A 21,068-nucleotide genomic window follows, 5' to 3' on the forward strand; every position below is an offset into this window, starting at 1 on the left:
GAAAACCAATCTCCTAACAAGTTAAATGGGAGATGAGAAAAATAAAATAAAAAGAATCAAGAAATCTATCTGAGTTGATAGAATTCATTCTTTAAACAACATTGGTGTATATGGGTCATAACTTTTTTAATTTTAACAAGTGTACTCCTAAACATAATGTCGACTTGGAAGATGACAGTAAATTTCAAGTTACAAGTTTCTAATTGATATTTGGAGGGCTATCAGATAACATTATGTTCTTAATGATTATTACCATGACAAATTCATCATTAGAGATACGTTCAGATATAGCAAAAAGAATCATGAAAAGCAGTAAAAGGGCATCACTAACAAACAATAGTTGTAGTCCAAACCTCAATTGCATCATATAATCCAGGGATTGCTGATATGTCACCACCAATGACTTTTAGGGTAAAATCCAGTTTTTTCTGTAAGTTGAAATTTTCTGAAATGATTAGATATATGCGCTTGTCTGTGCATCAGCTTAACAATAGGGGATTTGGCATCATTGTAGTACCACAAAAAAGATGAACAAATCCATTGAGATCCTAATCTAGGTGCACTGAAACAAATGGGAAATGAATGGCTTTAAGAAGAGATTACATACCTTCTGCCTTAATGAATAGCTAACAGCTCCAAAACCAGGAATTTCGTTTACTAGTGGCTTAAAGATCAACCTGAAAACGCCTGTAAATCCTATGTTTTTAACCTGAAGAATGAAGAGTGTAAGAACACAAAATCAACTAGGATTATTTGAGGAATAATGCCAGCTTAATATACATTGACTGATGTCAAATAATAAAACAAGTTGTAGTCAAAAACATCCCAACAATTTTTTATGCATATTAACAATGACGATGTTGACGAAGGAAGGGGAGAACCTTTCCTTCAATCAGTTAAATGTAGTTCTATCCTCATATCAATGGAGTGGAGTGACCTTAATGTAATGTATAAAACCCAATAACTCTAAGATTTCATTCAGTTTCAGATCTAACTGGTTAGATCTCTGGTTAAATAAATTGTAAGAGTTTTAAAATAGTTTGTTTGAGTGAAAAGAAAAGACATGGTTTGACAGTCTTCAAAGAAATTTAATATGACGAGTACGCAAATTGACCATTCGAAACATCTAACCAGCTACTAGGAAAATTTAGTAACCAGACATGCAGTGTGCAGTGGCAGTAAAAATGTTGAGAAAAATACCTGCACGGGTAGTGCAACACCAAGATGAGTTTTAATATCAATTATAATACTTGGATTACCATCCCACTGCATTTCTAGCTCCATTGTAACACCATCTCCTCCATCTTCAATTATAGACACCCCTAAACAGAACATCCACAAACTATAAGCAACAAACAAGCCAATTGCATTGATAGGCAAAAGTTTCAAGTATAGATCTTAAAAATAGAGTAAGTAACAGACAGTCGGATGGAACAAGATACATTAACGTCATCAAATACGACAAACAAACTTCCCTTACACAATTGTAACCACTTGATCTAATGTTTTGCACAAGGTCACTTAATTAAAGCCAAAAGCAAGAAATCAACAAATAACATATAGTCATCATCCTATCAGGCTTCAATTCAATTATACATCCTACGCGTTTAAGAGCATACCTCACAGGGAAGCTGCAAAATTAATAATTTCTTATTTTTATTTTCACACATTGGTGCTTAGCATGGAGGATGGAATTTGAAATTAATTCTCAACATTAACATTATAGAAGCAAAGGTCAAAACTTGTGGGGTTAGAGCGAAAACAGGGATACTAACAGCCACCTATTTCGACAATTAAGTTAAGAGATCTTATAAAAATTTGAAACAATTAATTTAGTCAATATATAGTCTAAGCTTTTGAAGATAGTGATTGGAAAGAGCATCCACATTGTTTTAGCAAGTAATGAGGCTATTATAAGAATTCCCATTTCTGAAGAAACAAATCTGGAATGAATAAATTGAAGAAACAAACCTGTAAACTGCGGTGCGACAGTACCAAGGGTAAACTTGGAAAATTTGAGAGAAGCCAAAACCATGGGTCTATATTCTTCAAGGATCGGTTCCACTGATGTCTTAATGAGCTCAGAAGCAGCCTAACAAAAAATAAATAATAAATAATAAACAAAAATAGGAAAAAAGCTAGAAGAGAAGAGAAGAGAAGAGAAGAGAAAATTACGTCATTAACATAGGGCCAGATCTTGGTAAGATGTGAGTTAAGCCAAGTTAACTGAAAAATGGAAGATAAGAATAAAAGTGAGTGAGTGAGTGAGTGGAAATTAAAAAAGAAGAATAATTGAGAGAGTAAAGAGAAGAGAAGAAGGCTAAACTTCTGTCTGGAAGAGAAAACAACCCATGAAGGGTAATACTGAGAAGGTAATAACTTTCTAGAATCTTCCACCGTCATTCTCGCAAAAGCGGCGATTGTGGCGGCTAGCTGTGATCGTTTAGTGGAGCGGGAATTCTCAGAGCGGACGAAGGCAACAATGATGGCAAGGCCGACGATTATTCCGAGCACCACACCAAATACGAAACCCATTGTTGTTTCCTTTCCCCTTTTCGGAAGAGAAGAGTTGAATGACTTGTTTCGTGCTTTTTTCTTTCAACTTTCAAGCGTCCCAAGGAAGTCGCGTTTTCTTCCACTTTGCTAAAATAATTGCTTTTCTTCTTTTTATTTGAAGCCTTCGTCCATGGCCGTCCCACCGATTAAATACCATTCTATAGCTCAATCATCACTCCTTTTTTTTTATTCACATTATTTAAATGTCTTGCTTCCTCGCATTCTTTGCTTTGCTTTTGACGTCAAAATCTATATCTTTAATAAGACAATTCTTATTATATATACTATTCAATCAAAATATAAATAAATTAGTTTAAATGAACGGTAAAACTATAATATAAATACTATACCAAAATTTAGTATTCCATTTATATTTATAAGTATAAAAGATTAAAAAGTCTATTATCAAAGAAAAAAGTCAACTATTTATTTGAGTAAATAACGACAACGCTGTAATTGTAAATAAAATAATTTAAATAAATAAATGGTAAATTTCACTTTAAAAACTGCAATAAAATTTAGTATTATATTGGTGTGTCTGTGAAAAACTATTTATTTATTTATTTACTTATTTATAAACAAACTTTAATAAGACTACCCTTATATTAATATGAGATAACACTTTCTTATATCTACTCCAGGACTTGTGAGAATGAATTGAACCATGTGATCATTGAGATGTATACAATTATTTTGACAAAGAAAAATCCTGTGAAGTGTGTTATAATGTTTTGAATTTGAATGGTACCGTGTAATTATATTAATGTGAGTGATTATACTAAAACATTACAACATCGTGAAGAGATTCAGTGGATTCAAGTATTGTGAGAGTCTAACTAGGTGACATATATTATAGTTAAGCACGTACCGTCCCTTTATGTGACTACAACTTTTCAGTTTTCTCTTATTTTTATTTCAAATACCTTGTTAGCAGAAGTAGATGTTGTTGATATTTATTTTCCTGGAAGACTTTAGTTACTTTGTTTTTGGTGCCTAACCAATTACACCAACCAAAATATAAAAAAGTAAAATCTCGAATTTTATGGAGTAATATCAAAGTTGCACAAAGATAGGAAGGACTAAACATGAAATAAATTTTTATTACGACAAAATTTATCAACTTTTTTTAACATATAAATAATATTTTATAAAAGAAAAATAAATTAAAGACACTAAAGATAAGAAAATTAAGAGAATCAAGACTACAAAATTTATCAACTCACAATTTTTTAAGGACTAAACCATTTTTCTCTTGATTTAATATAAGTTTATTTAAATCTTAATCGTGATCTAAAAACAATGCTTTACTGTTCTCATTCTTGTTCCCATTCTTACATATAAAGATTCTATCACGTGATGTGTCTTTTTTTTGTGCTAGACATGTTTTAGAAGAAGTATACATTTATACTTCTTTTTTTTTAAAAATACCTTACATTTTATAAATTTAAAATTTGTAATCGTACAAAAAGTTAGTATTAATGATGACAACTTTATGCAATTAACCAAATGTAAATAATAATAATAATAATAATAATAATAATAATAATATGATAATATACTATCTAATAAGAGAAATAAATGAAATATTTACACTCAAAAGTTAAATTTTAATATTAAATTTTGTACGATAAAATCTGTAAATTATAACTTTTATCGCCGTTCATATTATTGAAAATAAAATAAATATCAATTATGCGTTAAACTGATGCGATATCTGCTCATCTATAATATAACTTTGATAAATCTATAATTTTAATTTTCGTTTTTCTTTGCAATTTTGATCTTTTTAAAATTTTTGATATTTAATCCCTTTTATGTGACCTTCAATTTTAATGAAGTAAAATTTTAGTTTGATCACTTAAAAAAAATTTAAAAATAAAAAGTAGTTTTAAAATATAATAATTTTCTCTACTTTAAATTTTTTTAAAACTAAAAATATATTTTTCTTTCAAAATTTTGTTTAGATTACTTTTGTTACATATTTATCAATAAAACAGAGAAAAGAATTTAATAAAGAAATTGAAAAATATACTTTTTTTCCAAAAGTTTTATAGTAAAGAAAAATAATTTAAAACAAACTTTATTTTCAGAATTCTATTTTTAGTTTTTTATTTTCAGAAATTTTTAAAGCAAAAAAAAAAATAGTTTTTGATTTTTTTTTACATTCATAAATTATTTAAGAAGCATTAAATAGTTTAAAGTTAAATTAAAATTTGATCTAATAGATATTGACACATCATCAAAATGAAATGAAAATAAAAAGGAGATTAAATGTCGAAAAAATTATAATTGAAAGATTAAAATTGCGGAGAAAATATTAGGGACCAAAATAATATATTTATATGAATAAAGTGATTAAAATTAATTTTAATAAAAAAATATATAATATTTCATCTCAAAATATAAATATAAATATAAATTAATAAAAAAATTGATACATTTAATTTAAAATTATGATGAAATATATTAACTTTAATTGAATATTTTTTTAGACAGAAATAGTATATATATAACAAGTGACTATCTATATCATGTCTTAATTTATTGTCCTTTTTTTAGATAATAATTTATTGTCTTTGTCAAAATAAAATATTTTTTGGTGAGCTGGTAGATAAGTCGATTCTCAATGATGTCAACAACAAATATTTGATTCGCAACCGTCGTGCAAATAACGAGTCATTGTTATTAAAATATATACTATTATTGTTTTGTATCTAAAATGCAATCGTAAAATAATATAATACTATATGATTTATTATATAATTTTTCTCAAATATAAAGATAATTAAAGAAAAATGTTAATCTTAAAACACATTTTTTATAATGAGTTTATTTTAAATTGACTTTTATTTATACTTAATTCGTGCGTCGAACCGGTACAAGTGAATTTATACTTTAAATCACCACCCTCATACACCTTGTCGCAGCAAAGTATGTTAAAATACACAACAACAAAAAAGAAGAAAAAAAAAAAGAACCAAAGAAATTAACACAAGCTATAAAAAATAAGAAGAAGAAATTAACTCTAAAGAAATAAATAAACTTTGGCCACTAATTTATACCACAATCAAGAATAGTATTTTTAGTCAAACACCTATTTAATATAAAATGGCATTGGAACAATAAAATAATATTATAAAAAGCATTGTAACCCAAAAATTATATTTACTTTCGATTTTCCCTATTCACTTCCTTCAACTATTATTCTGAAGTCCTGATGGACAACTATTTTAGTCTAGGGAATTGGCAAATTGATTTCGAAATTTCACATATATCGCTTTTAAAAATTAAAATATTTTTTTTTATCATAAAAAAGATAACAAATAAAAAACAAATAAAAAATAGAAATTACTACTAATAAAAACATTATAATAGATAAATACTCTAATTAAGTGACAAATGTCATGTCATAAAATAAAATTTGCTTTTTATTATTATGTATAGATAGATGATAAATCAGTTAATAGAAAATGAACTTAAAGCAACTAATTGATAAACTAACTTATTTAATTTGGAATGTTTATTAAAATTAATTATTGAATAAATCAAATAATATAAAATAATATAAAAATATATTTTTAATAAATATTTATATTTGTTCAATTAAGATAATACATAAAAATAGGAAAATTTAAATGCTACTTAAAACACCACATAAAAAAATGCCCTAAACTTATAATAGAAAATGGTTATTAAATATCATACCAACTTATATCTTGCCTATTCTTGTTAAATAGACATTTAATTATATCTTATATAAAATTGGAAATTAATTGTGGTTATTTAAACATCCTATTTACTTAGAAAATATAAAAATATATAGAGATTAATGTGTATTCAATTAATGTAAGATGTTCAAATATTATTATTGTTTAAAATTATTTATATTTAATAGACTTAGATTTTCTCAATCTATAAGACTTAATTTGATAAAAATATCAAAATTATCATGGCTCGAAAAAGATGATTTTTTAACCATTTCATCTTAAAAAAAACAAACAAACCTAAATTCTCTCTTATAATTCCTATCTATCCTCCATATATCTCTCCATTAATTCTTTTTATTTAATTTTTTTTTTTGTGGAATAAAAATGTAACCTAATTTTATCCAGTAATAGTAATATATTATCTCTTTCCCCAGCAGTAGCACCATCTATCGGTGTGACTGAAATTGAAATAAGCAAACAGAAAAGAAAAGAAAAGAAAAGAAAAGGTCCATTTTGATTTGAATATAGACATGTTTTAATTACTTTACCTTGAGAATCAATGATCTGTATTCTTCTCTATTCAACTCACAAAAAGTACATAAAACTCATCATACGCTGCTTCCACCCACCCTGTTCCACGCCAACAACGTTGTTGTGGGAAATTTCCTCATTTAACCTTTTATTCTTCGACACAAACAGTTGAGCTAAATACTTGCTGACTCTTTGATTTACTCACATGTCTTTTCGCTTTATCAAACTCACGTGACTTGAATATTTGAAGACTAACACTTCTCTGTCATGTCCAATAACCACCTTTCTAATGGCGACTTCGAAACCCATCTTCGCCATCCCTTGTTATCATCTCAAAGATCCATTATCAACTCCACTTCTCAAGTTGCCATCGTTGGTGCCAATGTCTGCCCTATTGAAAGCCTCGATTACGAGTCAGTTTTCTCATCTGGGTCTTTTCCTTTTCTTCAAAGTTTTTATCTTTCTTCTGACCCTGTTTTCAATTGTTTATTTTGTTTTTGTGGGTTTGCAGGATTTTTGAGAATGAGTTTTTTAAGCAGGATTGGAGGAGTAGAGGGGTTGTTCAGATATTTCAGTACATTTGCATGAAATGGTTATTGTGTTTTATGATTGGTATGATTGTTGGATTAGTTGGGTTTTGTAACAATCTTGCTGTTGAGAATCTTGCTGGTATCAAGTTTGTCATCACATCTAATATGATGTTGGAGAGGAGGTACTATTGCATGTTCCTTTGAGAATTTTAATTTAACTTTTTCTTTTAATGTCATTATATTAGTACTATCTTGTTTTTGTTAATTTTAGGAATTTTCTAGTTTGGAGCTTACATTATTTTTATTTGTAATGAGTTGAATTCTTTGAAGTTGCTGATAAAGGTTGGAAATTCATTGCAGGTTTCTGTTGGCATTTGTTATATTTTTTGCTTCAAATTTGAGTCTCACGCTTTTTGCATCTATAATAACGGCTTTTATAGCACCTACTGCTGCCGGTTCAGGTATATCAGAAGTGAAGGCTTACCTAAATGGTGTTGATGCACCTGGAATATTTACTGTACGAACTCTCTTCATTAAGGTATGCATCATACAATATACAATGTAAAATGCACCTTTAAATGTTGAGGTTTTGCCTTCATACCATGACATAGGTAACATGTGAGCTTGTGTCAATAAGATAGAAATATTACATATGAAGTATAATGGTAGTTCTTAAGCCACATAAGCAAATTATAACATACAATGCTAAAATTGTCGGGTATTGTTTGGAGTATGATTGTAACATAAGTACTTGTTAGTTATAAGTAGAATGGGATTGCCGATATTTGGTTAGTATGCTAATCTGTCAAGTGCTTATTATAAGTCCAGGGGAGTCCTTCCACCTAAAGAACTAATAATTTGGGGTGTGTTCTCCCTTTGGACCTATGCTCATAACATTGATGCTTTCCTTGAGAAGAGAAAGAGAGCATTTATCAAACCAAGTGTTTGGGCTCAAGTGGTTAATGAACTTTCAGTTAAGGATGAATCGATCGAGAGTATTCGAGTTTGAACTTTGGTTGGAACAATCACTTGCCAGACTTTACTTACCTCCCAAATGAATTTCGAATTACCAAAGTTCCTTTCTCCTAAGAACTGGAGGGTTAAAGACAAAAGCAAAAGCATACCTCAAAAGAGTAGTCATTTAGGTAGGAGAACTCCCTAGACTTGTAAGATCCACTTATTAGGCAAGGCTCCTCGATAGGAGACTCATAACATTAACCCAATAGAATCTACTTCCCATTCATATAATTATTTATTGACATTGTTGTTTGCACCACAAAGAAGTTGTTTAAATCTTACAAAATGTTATGGTAGTTAGTAACTTCCTATTTTATTGTTGATAGTTTTCTCCTAGTTTTGGTTACATCATCTTAATTCTTAAGGGTGTAAAATCCTTCATGTCACTTCTACTTACAGATTATTGGAAGCATTACAGCAGTGTCATCATCTCTTGTCGTTGGGAAGGCAGGGCCTATGGTGCATACAGGTGCATGTGTGGCAGCATTGTTGGGACAAGGAGGGTCAAAAAGATATGGATTAACGTGGAGATGGTTACGATTTTTTAAGAATGACCGTGATCGACGGGATCTTATAATATGTGGCTCAGCAGCTGGTATTGCTGCTGCTTTCCGTGCCCCCGTTGGCGGAGTGTTGTTTGCTCTTGAAGAGATGGCATCTTGGTTTGTACACCTATCTATCTGCCTTACATTAAATTTTTCTCTTGTAAAATCTGTTAATTTTTCACAGTGATTTTTTCTATGCTTTGTTTGATAGTTTTTCACTGATTTGTGAGCTTTGCTTGAGGAATTTTTCCCTTCAATGTCTCAAAAATAAATTAATAAATGTTTAATTTCTGTTCTACAGGTGGAGAACTGCCCTTCTATGGAGAGCTTTCTTTACAACAGCGACAGTTGCCATTTTCCTTCGAGCTATGATTGATGTGTGTTTAAGCGGTAAATGTGGATTATTCGGTAAAGGAGGACTGATAATGTTTAATGCATATTCAGCAAGTATTTCATACCATTTGGGAGATGTTCCTCCTGTGTTTATTCTTGCTGTTGTAGGAGGGCTACTTGGAAGCTTATATAATTTTATGACGAACAAAGTTCTTCGGATGTACAATGTTATCAACGAGTAAGCTTCTCTTTTAGTTACATCGACATGGCAATATATTGTACAGTGTGTTCTGCCTAAGCTTATTTTTCCAATCATTTACTCTTGCAGGAAAGGAATCATTTGCAAACTTTTGCTTGCTTGTTTAATCTCCATCATTACATCATGTCTACTTTTTGGATTACCATGGTTTGCATCTTGCCGACCTTGTCCTCTCGATGCAGTCGAGCCTTGCCCAACAATAGGTCGATCCGGTATCTACAAGAAATTCCAATGCGCTCCTAATCACTATAACGGCCTTGCCAGCCTCATTTTTAACACGAACGATGATGCTATCAGAAATCTATTTAGCATGAACACTGACAACGAGTTTGAGTTTTCTTCGATGTTAATTTTTTTCACCACATGTCTCTTTTTAAGTATCTTTAGCTGTGGAATTGTTGCCCCTGTTGGTCTCTTTGTGCCAATTATCGTGACTGGTGCATCATATGGACGCATGGTTGGAATATTGGTTGGAAACGGGTCCAATCTTAGCCATGGCCTTTATGCTGTACTTGGTGCTGCTTCTCTTCTTGGTGGATCTATGCGGACGACGGTTTCACTATGTGTAATTATTCTAGAGCTGACCAATAATTTGTTATTGCTACCCCTAATAATGATGGTGCTTTTGGTGTCTAAGAGTGTAGCAAATATTTTCAATGCAAATGTATATGACCTTATAATGAAAGCCAAGGGTTTGCCTTATTTAGAAACTCACGCCGAACCATATATGAGGCAGCTAACAGTAGGTGATGTAGTCACAGGCCCGCTCCAAATGTTCAATGGCATCGAGAAGGTTCGCAACATCATGTTTGTCCTCAGAACTACAACACACAATGGATTTCCTGTTATCGACGAGCCTCGACATTCCGAAGCTCCAGTTTTATTTGGTATAATCCTTCGCGACCATCTTCTAACATTGTTAAAGAAGAAAGCTTTCTTGCCTGCGCCTGTGGTGGAAAATAGTTACGATGTCTTGAGAGAGTTTTCAGCCGATGATTTTGCAAAGAAGGGTTCAGGCGAACGTATTAAGATTGAGGATATACAGTTAACAGATGAAGAGATGGGAATGTTCATCGATCTACATCCTTTTACTAATGCTTCGCCTTACACTGTTGTGGAAACAATGTCACTGGCAAAGGCCCTTATACTTTTTCGAGAGGTCGGTTTAAGGCACTTGCTTGTGATACCCAAGATCCCTGGTGTAAGTAATTTTCTTATGCATTGTTGCAATTTTAAATGAGAAAGTTAAATGCAATATAGTTGGTGAAATAAGGTGCTAAGTTCATATGAACCACCTAAATCCTTGCAGTCAACTTGGTTCATTCTAATACCGGTCGGTCATTGGATTGGTCTACCAGTTGAGAGAAAAACACTATTAGCTGATAGATTAATCCAACAACCGATGTTTGGTTGAACCAAGCTGCAGAACTGTAGAGGAACCATTTATTTGCACACACTGGTTCATTAGTTTTTTTCTTGGAAAAAAACCGTTTTAAATTCAATTTACTATTATTATTATTGTTGTTTCTGTTGTTCATTGAACTAAGTTTTATTTTATGCATGGTGACTGCAGAGATGGCCGGTGGTTGGTATATTGACGCGGCACGATTTCATGCCAGAACATATATTGGGTATGCATCCATTTCTGGTAAGAAGCAGGTGGAAAAGATTAAGATTTTGGCAAACATTAATAGAAAAAATTCTTTCTGGCATATGAGCTAGGCCAACAAGCTCAACACATTCATGAGATGAGATAACCAGTGATGATGGTGATTTTTTCTCTCTCACATTTTGATGGAATCAAGAGGTCAGAGTTATTATACTTTACATTTCAAAAAGGAAATCAAATTATTGTTACTCTATGAGCTCGTTGTCTTGTAAATGATTAATCCACATTGTTAAGCTCATATACCAAATAAATGCCTCTCAAAGTACAATCAAGGCTATGTTCCTATTGGAGGAAAGTAAATGGAATGAAATGATATTAGAATTTATGTTTTTATTGTTTAAAATAAAATGAGATAACACTGTTTGCTATTGGCCCGATACTTCGCCAACACCTTGATCTAAAGGAAATGATTCATCTATAGCATTTAATATAACAGTGTGGTGATTTAGACCACCTAAATAGTATTATCATATTATTTGAAACAATATTGTCAGACTATTCTAATTGAAACATAATTTAATTCGGGCATTTGCATTAGGAATGTGAGGTGAAGTAGATTGCATTAGGCCAAATCTGGTCCATGAGACAGAACCCAAAGCAATCGATCGACCACTTAAATCTGTACCCAAATTATTGCAATATTAAAAATGCAACTTGAATTTACATACGGACAAATATCTGATTGCTAAGTTAATTAATTCACAAAAAGCTTAAGTGTGAATTGGACTAAGCGGTGGTTTTATTACATGTAGTACTATTTGATAATGTAGGAGTAAGTCACAGTCCCACGGGCCACCCACGATTACCCAAAAAAAAGGTTAGAGTCCCACATCGAATCATGTTGTGATATAGGAATAATTGGCTGCTATAAGATTAAAATATTTGAGAATTGATGGATTTTATTGGCCACTCTCTTTTATTCAATCTGATCCCTAACCCCAAACCTGAAGGCCAAATTACTTTTTTTTTTTCAGTGTTTAATTTTTTAATTTTGAAAGCACGTAGTGACAGTGAGATGAATTTCTGTAACCATTAATTTATTAGCAAGAAATGAACTAATGCAAATGAGCCAAAATCAACAATCAACTTTACAAAGAAAATATTCCATTGACAATAAGTTCCCCGATGTATTTTTTAGGGGCAAACACAAATACTCTTAAAAAGAAGGGGCAAATACAAAACACTAGTGGAATGGAGTCAAAGTGTTGCTACTTCCTAAGTAATCTTGCAAAATCTAAACTTCAGAATGACTTTTGCAGTTTTCGGTTGAATTAAGAAATCCATCAAGATTAAGACCCCAAATGAAAATTGACATGTCACAATGCCTGAAACACTCTTAGGCATGATAAATTAAAGAAATAAATAAAGAAAAATCATTTTTTCCAAAAACAAAAACAAAAAAAGCACCAATTTCAAAATATCATAATGGTCAAATTTCATCAATCATTCCCTCCTTGCAGTGCTCTTGAGGTAATCTGCTCTTATTGCCCACAATTGCTCCCCCACTGTTTTCATGTCAGGTCGATCGGATCTTACCGGTGCTGCACAGTTAAATGCCAAGTCAAACATCTTGACAACAACCTCTGTATTCACAGCTTCTTGCATTAAAGGATCAAGCAGTTCCACCACACTTCCTTCGTTATATCTCCTGAAAGCCTGCAAAAATATCAGAACCACATCGTTTGTGAGTGCTTAAAATGAAGAGGAACAAGCATACAAAGTTTTCATCTTTTACCACTGCAATGATTACTAAGCAGCAAGAAGATTAACCCCATCCCATCATTAGTTCACTAGAAAATCTTGCATAATGCCTTTTCACTCAGTACTGTAATCTTGCCCATGTCACTAAAGACTATAAACATGTCCAAAGAGAACAAGCTGCAATTGCAGTTCTTCAAAGGTAAATTACAGTTAGTTTAGTTGAGAGCCCCACATCTACTAGAGATATGGCCTATAAGGCGTGGAAGGTTTGAGAAATATGTTAACATCACTTTTGGATGCAAACCTATAATAATGCTATATCATCTTTTCAAAGTATGCCAACATTTACATGGATAGTTAACTGTTGTAAAGAAAATATATGTAAATAAGAACAAATTGTGAGCTTACCCATCTTAAAGTAACCCGCTCTTCAGCACTTTTTTTCAACTCCACAGGACGACGGCCTGACAGAATTTCTAAAAGCAAAATGCCAAATGAGTAAACATCACTTTTGGGTGTGAGATGGTTTGTTTTCATATACTCAGGGTCCAAATAACCAACTGTTCCCTTCACTTTGGTAGAAATGTGTGTCTGGTCAGTGTTTGCATGGCCAAGCTTTGCAAATCCAAAATCAGCAACTTTAGCTCGCATGCTTTCAGTCAGAAGAATGTTGGATGATTTCACATCTCGATGGATAATTTGCTTTTCTGTTCTAAGATAATACAAAAGTTAGACATCAATTCGTATATCTATAAACATTATTTGAATACTACAGGGAAACTATGCTGCATGAATATGCCAAAATAAGTCAAAAACTTAATGCCTAATAATAAATAAGTCAAAAAGGAGGTATTAATGAACACTACTTGAGCATAATGTCTGGTGAATAGACTGTGTATGAATAAACATATAATTTCAGTTAAAGTTATTTTCTTAAAACTTGAGACTTCACATAATCTGTTTATACTCTTATGTAAGATGAAGTTTACATTTGGTTTGTATGCAAACAGGTTTTGCATAGCATAGATTAAAGGATTACTGACCTGCATACAGATGCAGATAGGTCAATCCATGAGCAACATCAATTGCAATTTCCAGGCGCTGATTGAAATCGACAATTTTTCCACGCAAACCTGCCAGCAATATCAAAATGATAACTCAAGACTAGTTTCCATATTTGAATACAAATATTGGCAAAGAACATTACACACCCTTACCATCCAAATGTTCTCGAAGAGTACCGTTTGGCACATACTCTGTAATAAGGATACGTTCATTTCCTTTGTCAATATAACCAAGTAGCTTCACCAGGTTTCGATGATCGATTTTGGCCAGAAGTTCAACTTCACTGCTGAATTCTGTTCTCAAACTCTCAAAATGTTCCTATATGATTTAGTCAAGTCATCACCAAGATGAGAAAGTACTTCTACCAATTTTAGTGACACAGAATAGTCAAAACAGTTCATAATATAGTAAAATACCATATGAATACATAATTTTTCTGATAAAAAGAATCAAGAACTTCAGCACTCTAAAGTTGGATGCAGATTTTTAAAGTATATGTCAAGAGCTAGCTCTTACCCTTTTTGCGCGTTTTACAGCCACGACCAAGCCATTGTCTAAATTAGCCCTGTAGACAGTTCCAAAACCTCCTTCTCCTATTTGTAATGCTTCTGAAAAGTTACGTGTAGCTTTAGAAACCTGGCTCAGGTTGAGATGTAATGGCTGAAGGCTGCTGAGTTTTGGAGACATTGAGAATCTTGATGGACTAGCCGGCACCCGAAGTGGACTAGCCGGCACTCGAAGTGGACTAGCCGGGATCTTATCAGAAACAGATGGTTCAAAGGAGGTAGCTAAATCTACTGCAAGAGAAAAATTGTTCATTACTTATCATTCAAAAATAACAGGAAGCACAATCTTGAAAATGGAAAATATATATATATGAAACCAATGGAAACTGAAAATTAAGGTAAAAAAGTAGATGCTATTTATTAAACTATGAGGGTTAAAATCGTCCCTTCCCCTCTTCCAAATTCATAATATTAGCAACCTTGGTTCAAAAGAAAATAGATATGAAAACACAAAGAAAATAACATGTTTGATCACGGAGTTCGGCCAATTGTGTCCACGTCCCAGCAGAGCGGTTGTAGTATCTTTATATTAATTTCAAGTTTAGAGTTTACAGTGTAAAACTTGTGTTTAAAATACATGATATGACATGAATGCACATGTTTGGATAGGAAGTTATATGAATATCAACTCACTTGAATTTGGGTCCTTGGTCAGAACAGTATGAGCAGTTGCCTTCCTTCTCTTGCCATAGAAACAAGGACAAACAACAGCACAACATACCAACAAAGCACCACCTGCAAAAATTCCAACTTGGTTGCTTGACACAGTCTCAGAAACTCCTTGTGATGTGGAATTCTTGTTTAAATCTTTCTGCAAGAGTTTCCTTCCTCCCTTTGAAGGAAAATCCACTGCAAGCAATAAAAGTCAACATATAAAAGTTAAAAGAAATATATTTTGAAAATTCTAGAAAAGTTAGCACGAGAGAAAAAGTAAAAAAAAATGTGCATAAACTAACACTAATTTTGGGAAACCATACCAAAAGAGACATCCAAATCCAATACACAGTTGTTGCTTCCAAAGTAGTCCTTCAAATCACAACCCTTTGCAATATACAATTGGATAGCTTTACAGAAATCAACTTTGTTTACCACATTCCCATTTATGTAAAACAGTTCCTCACCATGATTATTAGAATATGAACTTGCTACCCAATTATTGCCACAATCCTTTGTCTGTAAGACAATTTCAGACCCAAAAATTGTTGACAATTGCAACAATAGTACAAAGAATAGAGCAGTAACAACAACCATTCTTAACTAAACAGTGCACTCCAATTACAGTTTTGTGTCTTAATACATACGGAAATCATTTCCAATTACAGTTTACAACTAGCATATGTTAATCCTAAAATACAAATCTTGATTACCTCAAACTTAACACCCCAAATGACTAATAATTCCAACTACAACAGTTCCAAAATTAAACTTGTACAAAAAGCAATAAATAAAAAAACTGGGCCCAGATTACCAAATTAAGCAACCATGAATAGATGAGGAAACTATAATGAACTGATGAAAAAGGAAAGTTCAATTTCCAAGAGTGAGAACAAAAGATGAATGTAAAAGAAAAAGGCAATTCTTAAATGAAGTTGAATTTCTCCAAAACATGGAACACAAAATCAGACAAAAAGTGAGAAGGTGGCAGCTTGGTAGGAAATTGAAGAGAGTGGAACTAAAATGATGGTGAAATTTAGAGGGTAAAAAGGGAAAGTTGGTATGTTGGGATCTGGGGTGGGGAAAAGAAGCAGATACAGAAGAGGCGGCTATGAGGAAAGGAAAAGATAGGAAATATTGAGTCTTTGGGAATTGAATTGTCCTATGTTAAGTTGCAGATAAGAATCAACATAGCTCATAGCCTCATACATTAATATCAACCATAGTCTTGCACACTTGCATAGAGAGAGAAGAAAAAGAAGAACATGAACAATCAACTATGGACTCTGACGTAATACTCAATTGCCGTCTCTATGTACTCTATATCTTTTTAACTACAATATCTTTGAAATATTTTATTTAAGTATTTTCGTTTGAATTATATATATATATATATATTATGTGTGATCAATTATTATTTTTTATATACATAATTTGATCATTTTTGCTGTACATATTTCACTACTAAATATTCAATTTGTTCCCACTGTAAGATGGTATCAATTTCCGACTCTTTGCATTTTTAAACTGTATAAATGTGTTTTTATTTGTAGTTATTTTTACTTGTGTTACATTAAAATCCATAAGCGATTAATGGATGGGTATATTGAATATGAGTTTAGAGGAACCGAATTGGACTTATATGATTCTGTTCGCGATCACTACGTCAAAAATAATTTTTGACAGCGCTTATAAGCAGTATAGTATCTAATACTGTTAAACTATAACATTATTTAAAATAAAAATGTGATTAATATATAGCGCTCAACATTTTTCTTAGGTTAGTTTTACAACGCTTTTCTTAAAAAATATTGTAATAGGTGTATATAAAGCGCGCTTGTTATACTAGTTTTACAACGCTAAAAGTACTGTAAATCTATTCTAAAAAGCGTTGTTAATTTGTTGTACTAATTTTACAGCACATTTCTCAAAAAAATATTGTAGTAGGTAACGTTTTACAGCGTTTTTTATTAAAAGCGTCGTAAATCTGATTGACATTTTTTAATGACATTTTTCAAAAAATGTTGGTTTGTATAAGTAGGTCTTTAATGGTATTTTTTAAAAAAGGTCTGTCTTTCAATTTTTTTCCAAAATCATATATTCATCAAGCACATATTGACACACTTGCAAATTTTTAATTCAAAACAAGTTCAATTACATCAATATTCTATTCAGTACATATTCACAACAACAATATCATATTCACAGCAATTACATATTCACAATGTCAATTAAATATGTACAACAACAATCATGTCAGTAATTAAAATAATGATCAGCAATTTTCAAAATGTCAATTTCGCAACAATCTCTTATTTTACCCTACTATAACAAAAAATAAAATAAACTAATTAAAATAATGATCAATTCACACAAAAATATACAATATATAATAGTTTACAATGTAAAACTCACCTATTAACAAATTATATAACTTTTAGTTCGATCACATACTGACACGAGTCTTCCTTTATTTCAGTTAGATTACTTTCAGGGTATGTTGAATTGGAGTTGTCAAAGTATTATGCAATATAATATTTGAACATAAATAAATTAAAATAATCACTTAAAAAATGATTTAAGTATAATTTTTTTAAGAAAAATAATTTGTTTCGATTTATTTTTATTATTGACTAAGAGTTATGTTTTTAAAAATAATTTTTTTTTGATAATTTTTGTGATAGGAAAAAAAAAAGCAGGCTCACTCTAAATACAATTATATATTATCATATTATTTAGAAAATAAAATCAACAAAAATTAATATATTTAATTTAAAATTTAAATTAAATATATTTATTTTTTATTGACTCAATTTTCTATTAGTATTTGAGATTAGAGAAAATATTTTTTTATTGATTTACTATTAATCTACTTATATACTAACTTCGACTTTATATGTAAGATTTTATTGTAAAAAAAATTATCCCTTTATATATATATATAATCTTCAAATTACAATAAACCTTATTAAATTTTTCACAAAAATACCTATAATTAAATAAAAATAATTAAAAGATAGTTTTACAAAGAGAACTTATATTATTAAAATAAATTAGTGTGATAACTAATTTTCTTAATTGTTATTCATTAACCAAATAAGTCTTATATATATAAAAATAAAAATAGTATTTAATCTATTTTATAGTATAAATAAAAATGAGTAAATAAATAAATAAATCTTCGTAATTTAAAATTTATCAAAATTTATACCACACATTTATTTTTTTACTCTACATTCATGGGTTTTTTTTTTAATAACCCAATTTAAAAAAAATACTAATATACTCCTTTTTGAAAATTATATATTAAACTGTCTCTTTTTTTATCTAACTAGAAGTCGTTATTTGTAAATACGACTTTTTTTAAGAAAATCTCAGTTTGTAATGACGACTTCCTTAAAGATTTTTGTTTTTTTAATGTATCTTTAGAAAGTCGCCATTTCAAAAGGCGATTTGCAGGAAAAAAATATAAATAAATAAATAAATAAAATTTTTAAAGAAGTCGTCATTGCAAACTCGTACTTCTTTAAAGAAGTCGTCTTTGCAAATAGTGATTTCTAACTAAATAAAAAAAAAGATAGTTTAATATATAGTTTTTAAAAGACAGTTAATTGCGATTTTTTTTTATAAAAATTGATGTATTAAAAAAAACACATTTCACACCTCTAAATTTGTCTCCAGTTGACTTTGATTAAATTATTATTATTATTATTATTATTATTATTATTATTATTATTATTATTATTATTATTATTATTATTATTATTATTATTATTATTATTATTATTATTATTATTGAAAATTGTGAAGATTCCGTGGTTGACCAATGGAGCTTGGATATTAAGAGTGAAAGAGGGGAAAGCTACTTGAGTTACCACGAAATTGCATCGGGAGGGCATTTTTGGCATTTTAAAAATCTATTACCGCGAGTGGATGGATGTATTGGGTTTGAAGTTTTAACTATTTAATCTGAAAAGGGTTTTCACGTGTTAATGAAAATGCTCTCTTTCTTTGTCAACAAGGAGTGATTGTTAATGCTACCAACTTGGTTTTGTATACCTACTACTCTATTAAACTGTAAAATAACCAAATATGACACTGCTTGATCAATGACAGTTCACTGAAGTAGCATCAGGTTGAAAACAAGTAAAACAAAGGTAAATAGTGGGGAAGATACTTGTGGTTGGGGGCAAGTGTCTATCCATTGTTTTTTTCAATAGGTTTCTATAAGTGATAATCATATTTAAACTATATCAAATATTAAATGTGTTACAAAAGTTTAATCTCTTTTAATTTATTTAATTTTGTTGTGAAATAAAATTTATAAGTCTATGTTTGAGAGAATTCTTTAAAAATTGACTTTTTGATTATGGGAGGATTCCATAAAAATTTGATTTGATTATCGCATTCCAATTGGAATTATAGAAATGAATATTAGTATGTATCATTTGCTTAAACAAGACAATAAGATGAGGGGAATGTCACACCCAAAAAATGAATAGAAGGTGAGGGCAGATAATGGGCTTAATATTTTTGGTCAACTGATAGTGAACTTAATAACTGGGCCGAGAAGATTTAATGTACAATTTCAGGCCTTATCTGTTCCACGCAATTGGCATTAGAAAATTATAATTTATACCCTTTAACACAGTCCCATACCCCTATATTCCACATTAAATTCCAAAATGGTCCTTGAAGTATTCCCCACCCTTGAATGCCTTACCTACCTCACACTTCTAACATTTTATTTAGATTTTTTATATTTTTATATTTGATTTAGGAAGAGATGAGAAATTTTAAATGATTTTTATATTATACATATTTATGTTGTCCCTCTTCTCCTCCAATATTCAATACCAAAAATTTAGAAGATAAAATTTTTATACTCATTTAAAATTTACATATTAAAAATTTTTAAAATAAATTTCAAATACAGATCAAACAACAGAAACAAATTTACATACTGAATTTTATAAATAGAATGTCCAATTTTTACATACTAAATTTTTTATACACATTAAAAAACAAAAAAAAATAATTACACACAAAAAATTTCATAAATAGAATGTCCAGTTTCTTACTTTTGTATTGTCTACTAGGATAGATCATGAAGTTGATGCAAAAAGTGGTAAAATGTGAAGGCAAAGGTCAAATTATGGAAATATGAAATCCAATTGTCTCGGCTTAAGTGTGAGCAGGGTTGTTCCATGGGATTGCAAATAAAACAAATGCCTCATACCTCATTTTTTAGGTTCAAACTTATTTAATTAATATTATTAATTTTAGTAATATTAATTTTTTATTTCTTGTATTATAAATTTGACTCACTAAATTTGTTACTATATATAAAATAATCAATCAAATGAATGCCTTTTACTTTTATTAATGTGTTGTTTAATGTTGTAGTAAAAACTAATTAGTTAAAAGACATCCAATTTTATTATTAATATTTATGGACTCTCATTTAAAATTTTATTTTAAGTCTTTAAATTTATTGGAACGACCATAAGTGTAGAACAATTGTTTCACATCATCTCACGCTAATGCCCAAATAATTTTTTAACACATATCTGATCTGCTTTGTGGTTTTTAGAGTTAGCATTGATGGTAGCGTAGATTTGGCCGAGACAATTTCTTTTTTTTAAATATTGTTCTGATTTTTTACAATGTGAAAATTCAAGATTTTTTTTATTTTAAAATTTTTATTTGTTTTAAATATTTATTGCCAAAAGAGTGAGGAGCAAAAGTGGAATTTATAGAAAATGTAAGGATATATAATCCTTACAAAAAAATGACGTATGTATATTCATATATTTTAAATACATAAAAATACTAATATAATAAATATGATGCATTGATCATACGATAGAAATATTAAAAAATAAATAAAAATAACGATATATGAACATGAATCACTGACTTATATAACTAGATT

The 21,068-nt window shown here is 30.2% G+C and overlaps 3 protein-coding genes across 4 annotated transcripts in view; 1 reads left to right on the forward strand and 2 right to left on the reverse strand.

The window, feature by feature from the left end:
- LOC101492803 (synaptotagmin-5-like) overlaps positions 1-2,782 on the reverse strand; it is a 7,697-nt gene extending 4,915 nt beyond the window's left edge. The window contains exons 1-6 of the mRNA XM_073363772.1: positions 2,324-2,782; positions 2,176-2,224; positions 1,972-2,092; positions 1,201-1,322; positions 608-709; positions 354-428 (exon numbers count right to left, since the gene is read on the reverse strand). Of these exons, the coding sequence (XP_073219873.1) occupies positions 354-428; positions 608-709; positions 1,201-1,322; positions 1,972-2,092; positions 2,176-2,224; positions 2,324-2,535 (681 nt within the window). The 5' untranslated portion in view covers positions 2,536-2,782. The remainder of the gene's footprint in view (positions 1-353; positions 429-607; positions 710-1,200; positions 1,323-1,971; positions 2,093-2,175; positions 2,225-2,323) is intronic.
- A 3,924-nt stretch (positions 2,783-6,706) lies between these two features.
- LOC101493357 (putative chloride channel-like protein CLC-g) lies at positions 6,707-11,521 on the forward strand. Its single transcript, XM_004508390.4, has 7 exons — positions 6,707-7,207; positions 7,306-7,506; positions 7,685-7,862; positions 8,741-9,003; positions 9,188-9,457; positions 9,548-10,679; positions 11,052-11,521. The coding sequence occupies exons 1-7, from the start codon at positions 7,062-7,064 to the stop codon at positions 11,193-11,195; spliced, it is 2,334 nt and encodes a 777-aa protein (XP_004508447.1). The 5' UTR covers positions 6,707-7,061; the 3' UTR covers positions 11,196-11,521.
- Positions 11,522-12,212: 691 nt separating this feature from the next.
- On the reverse strand, positions 12,213-16,454 carry LOC101493677 (calmodulin-binding receptor-like cytoplasmic kinase 3). 2 transcript variants are annotated; one of them, XM_012718088.3, is made up of 7 exons: positions 15,457-16,454; positions 15,113-15,328; positions 14,430-14,707; positions 14,066-14,231; positions 13,892-13,981; positions 13,257-13,555; positions 12,213-12,803 (listed from the first exon to the last, which is right to left on the reverse strand). In XM_012718088.3, exons 1-7 carry the CDS (start codon positions 15,728-15,730, stop codon positions 12,591-12,593), a joined length of 1,536 nt encoding a protein of 511 aa, XP_012573542.1. In that variant the 5' UTR covers positions 15,731-16,454; the 3' UTR covers positions 12,213-12,590. The 2 variants fall into 2 exon arrangements, with proteins under 2 accessions (XP_012573542.1, XP_004508448.1); XM_004508391.4 differs by having other exon boundaries at positions 14,430-14,710; positions 15,457-16,453.
- Positions 16,455-21,068: the final 4,614 nt, after the last annotated feature.

This window comes from Cicer arietinum, chromosome 7, assembly GCF_000331145.2.
Source record: "Cicer arietinum cultivar CDC Frontier isolate Library 1 chromosome 7, Cicar.CDCFrontier_v2.0, whole genome shotgun sequence".
Classification (NCBI taxonomy): domain Eukaryota; kingdom Viridiplantae; phylum Streptophyta; class Magnoliopsida; order Fabales; family Fabaceae; genus Cicer; species Cicer arietinum.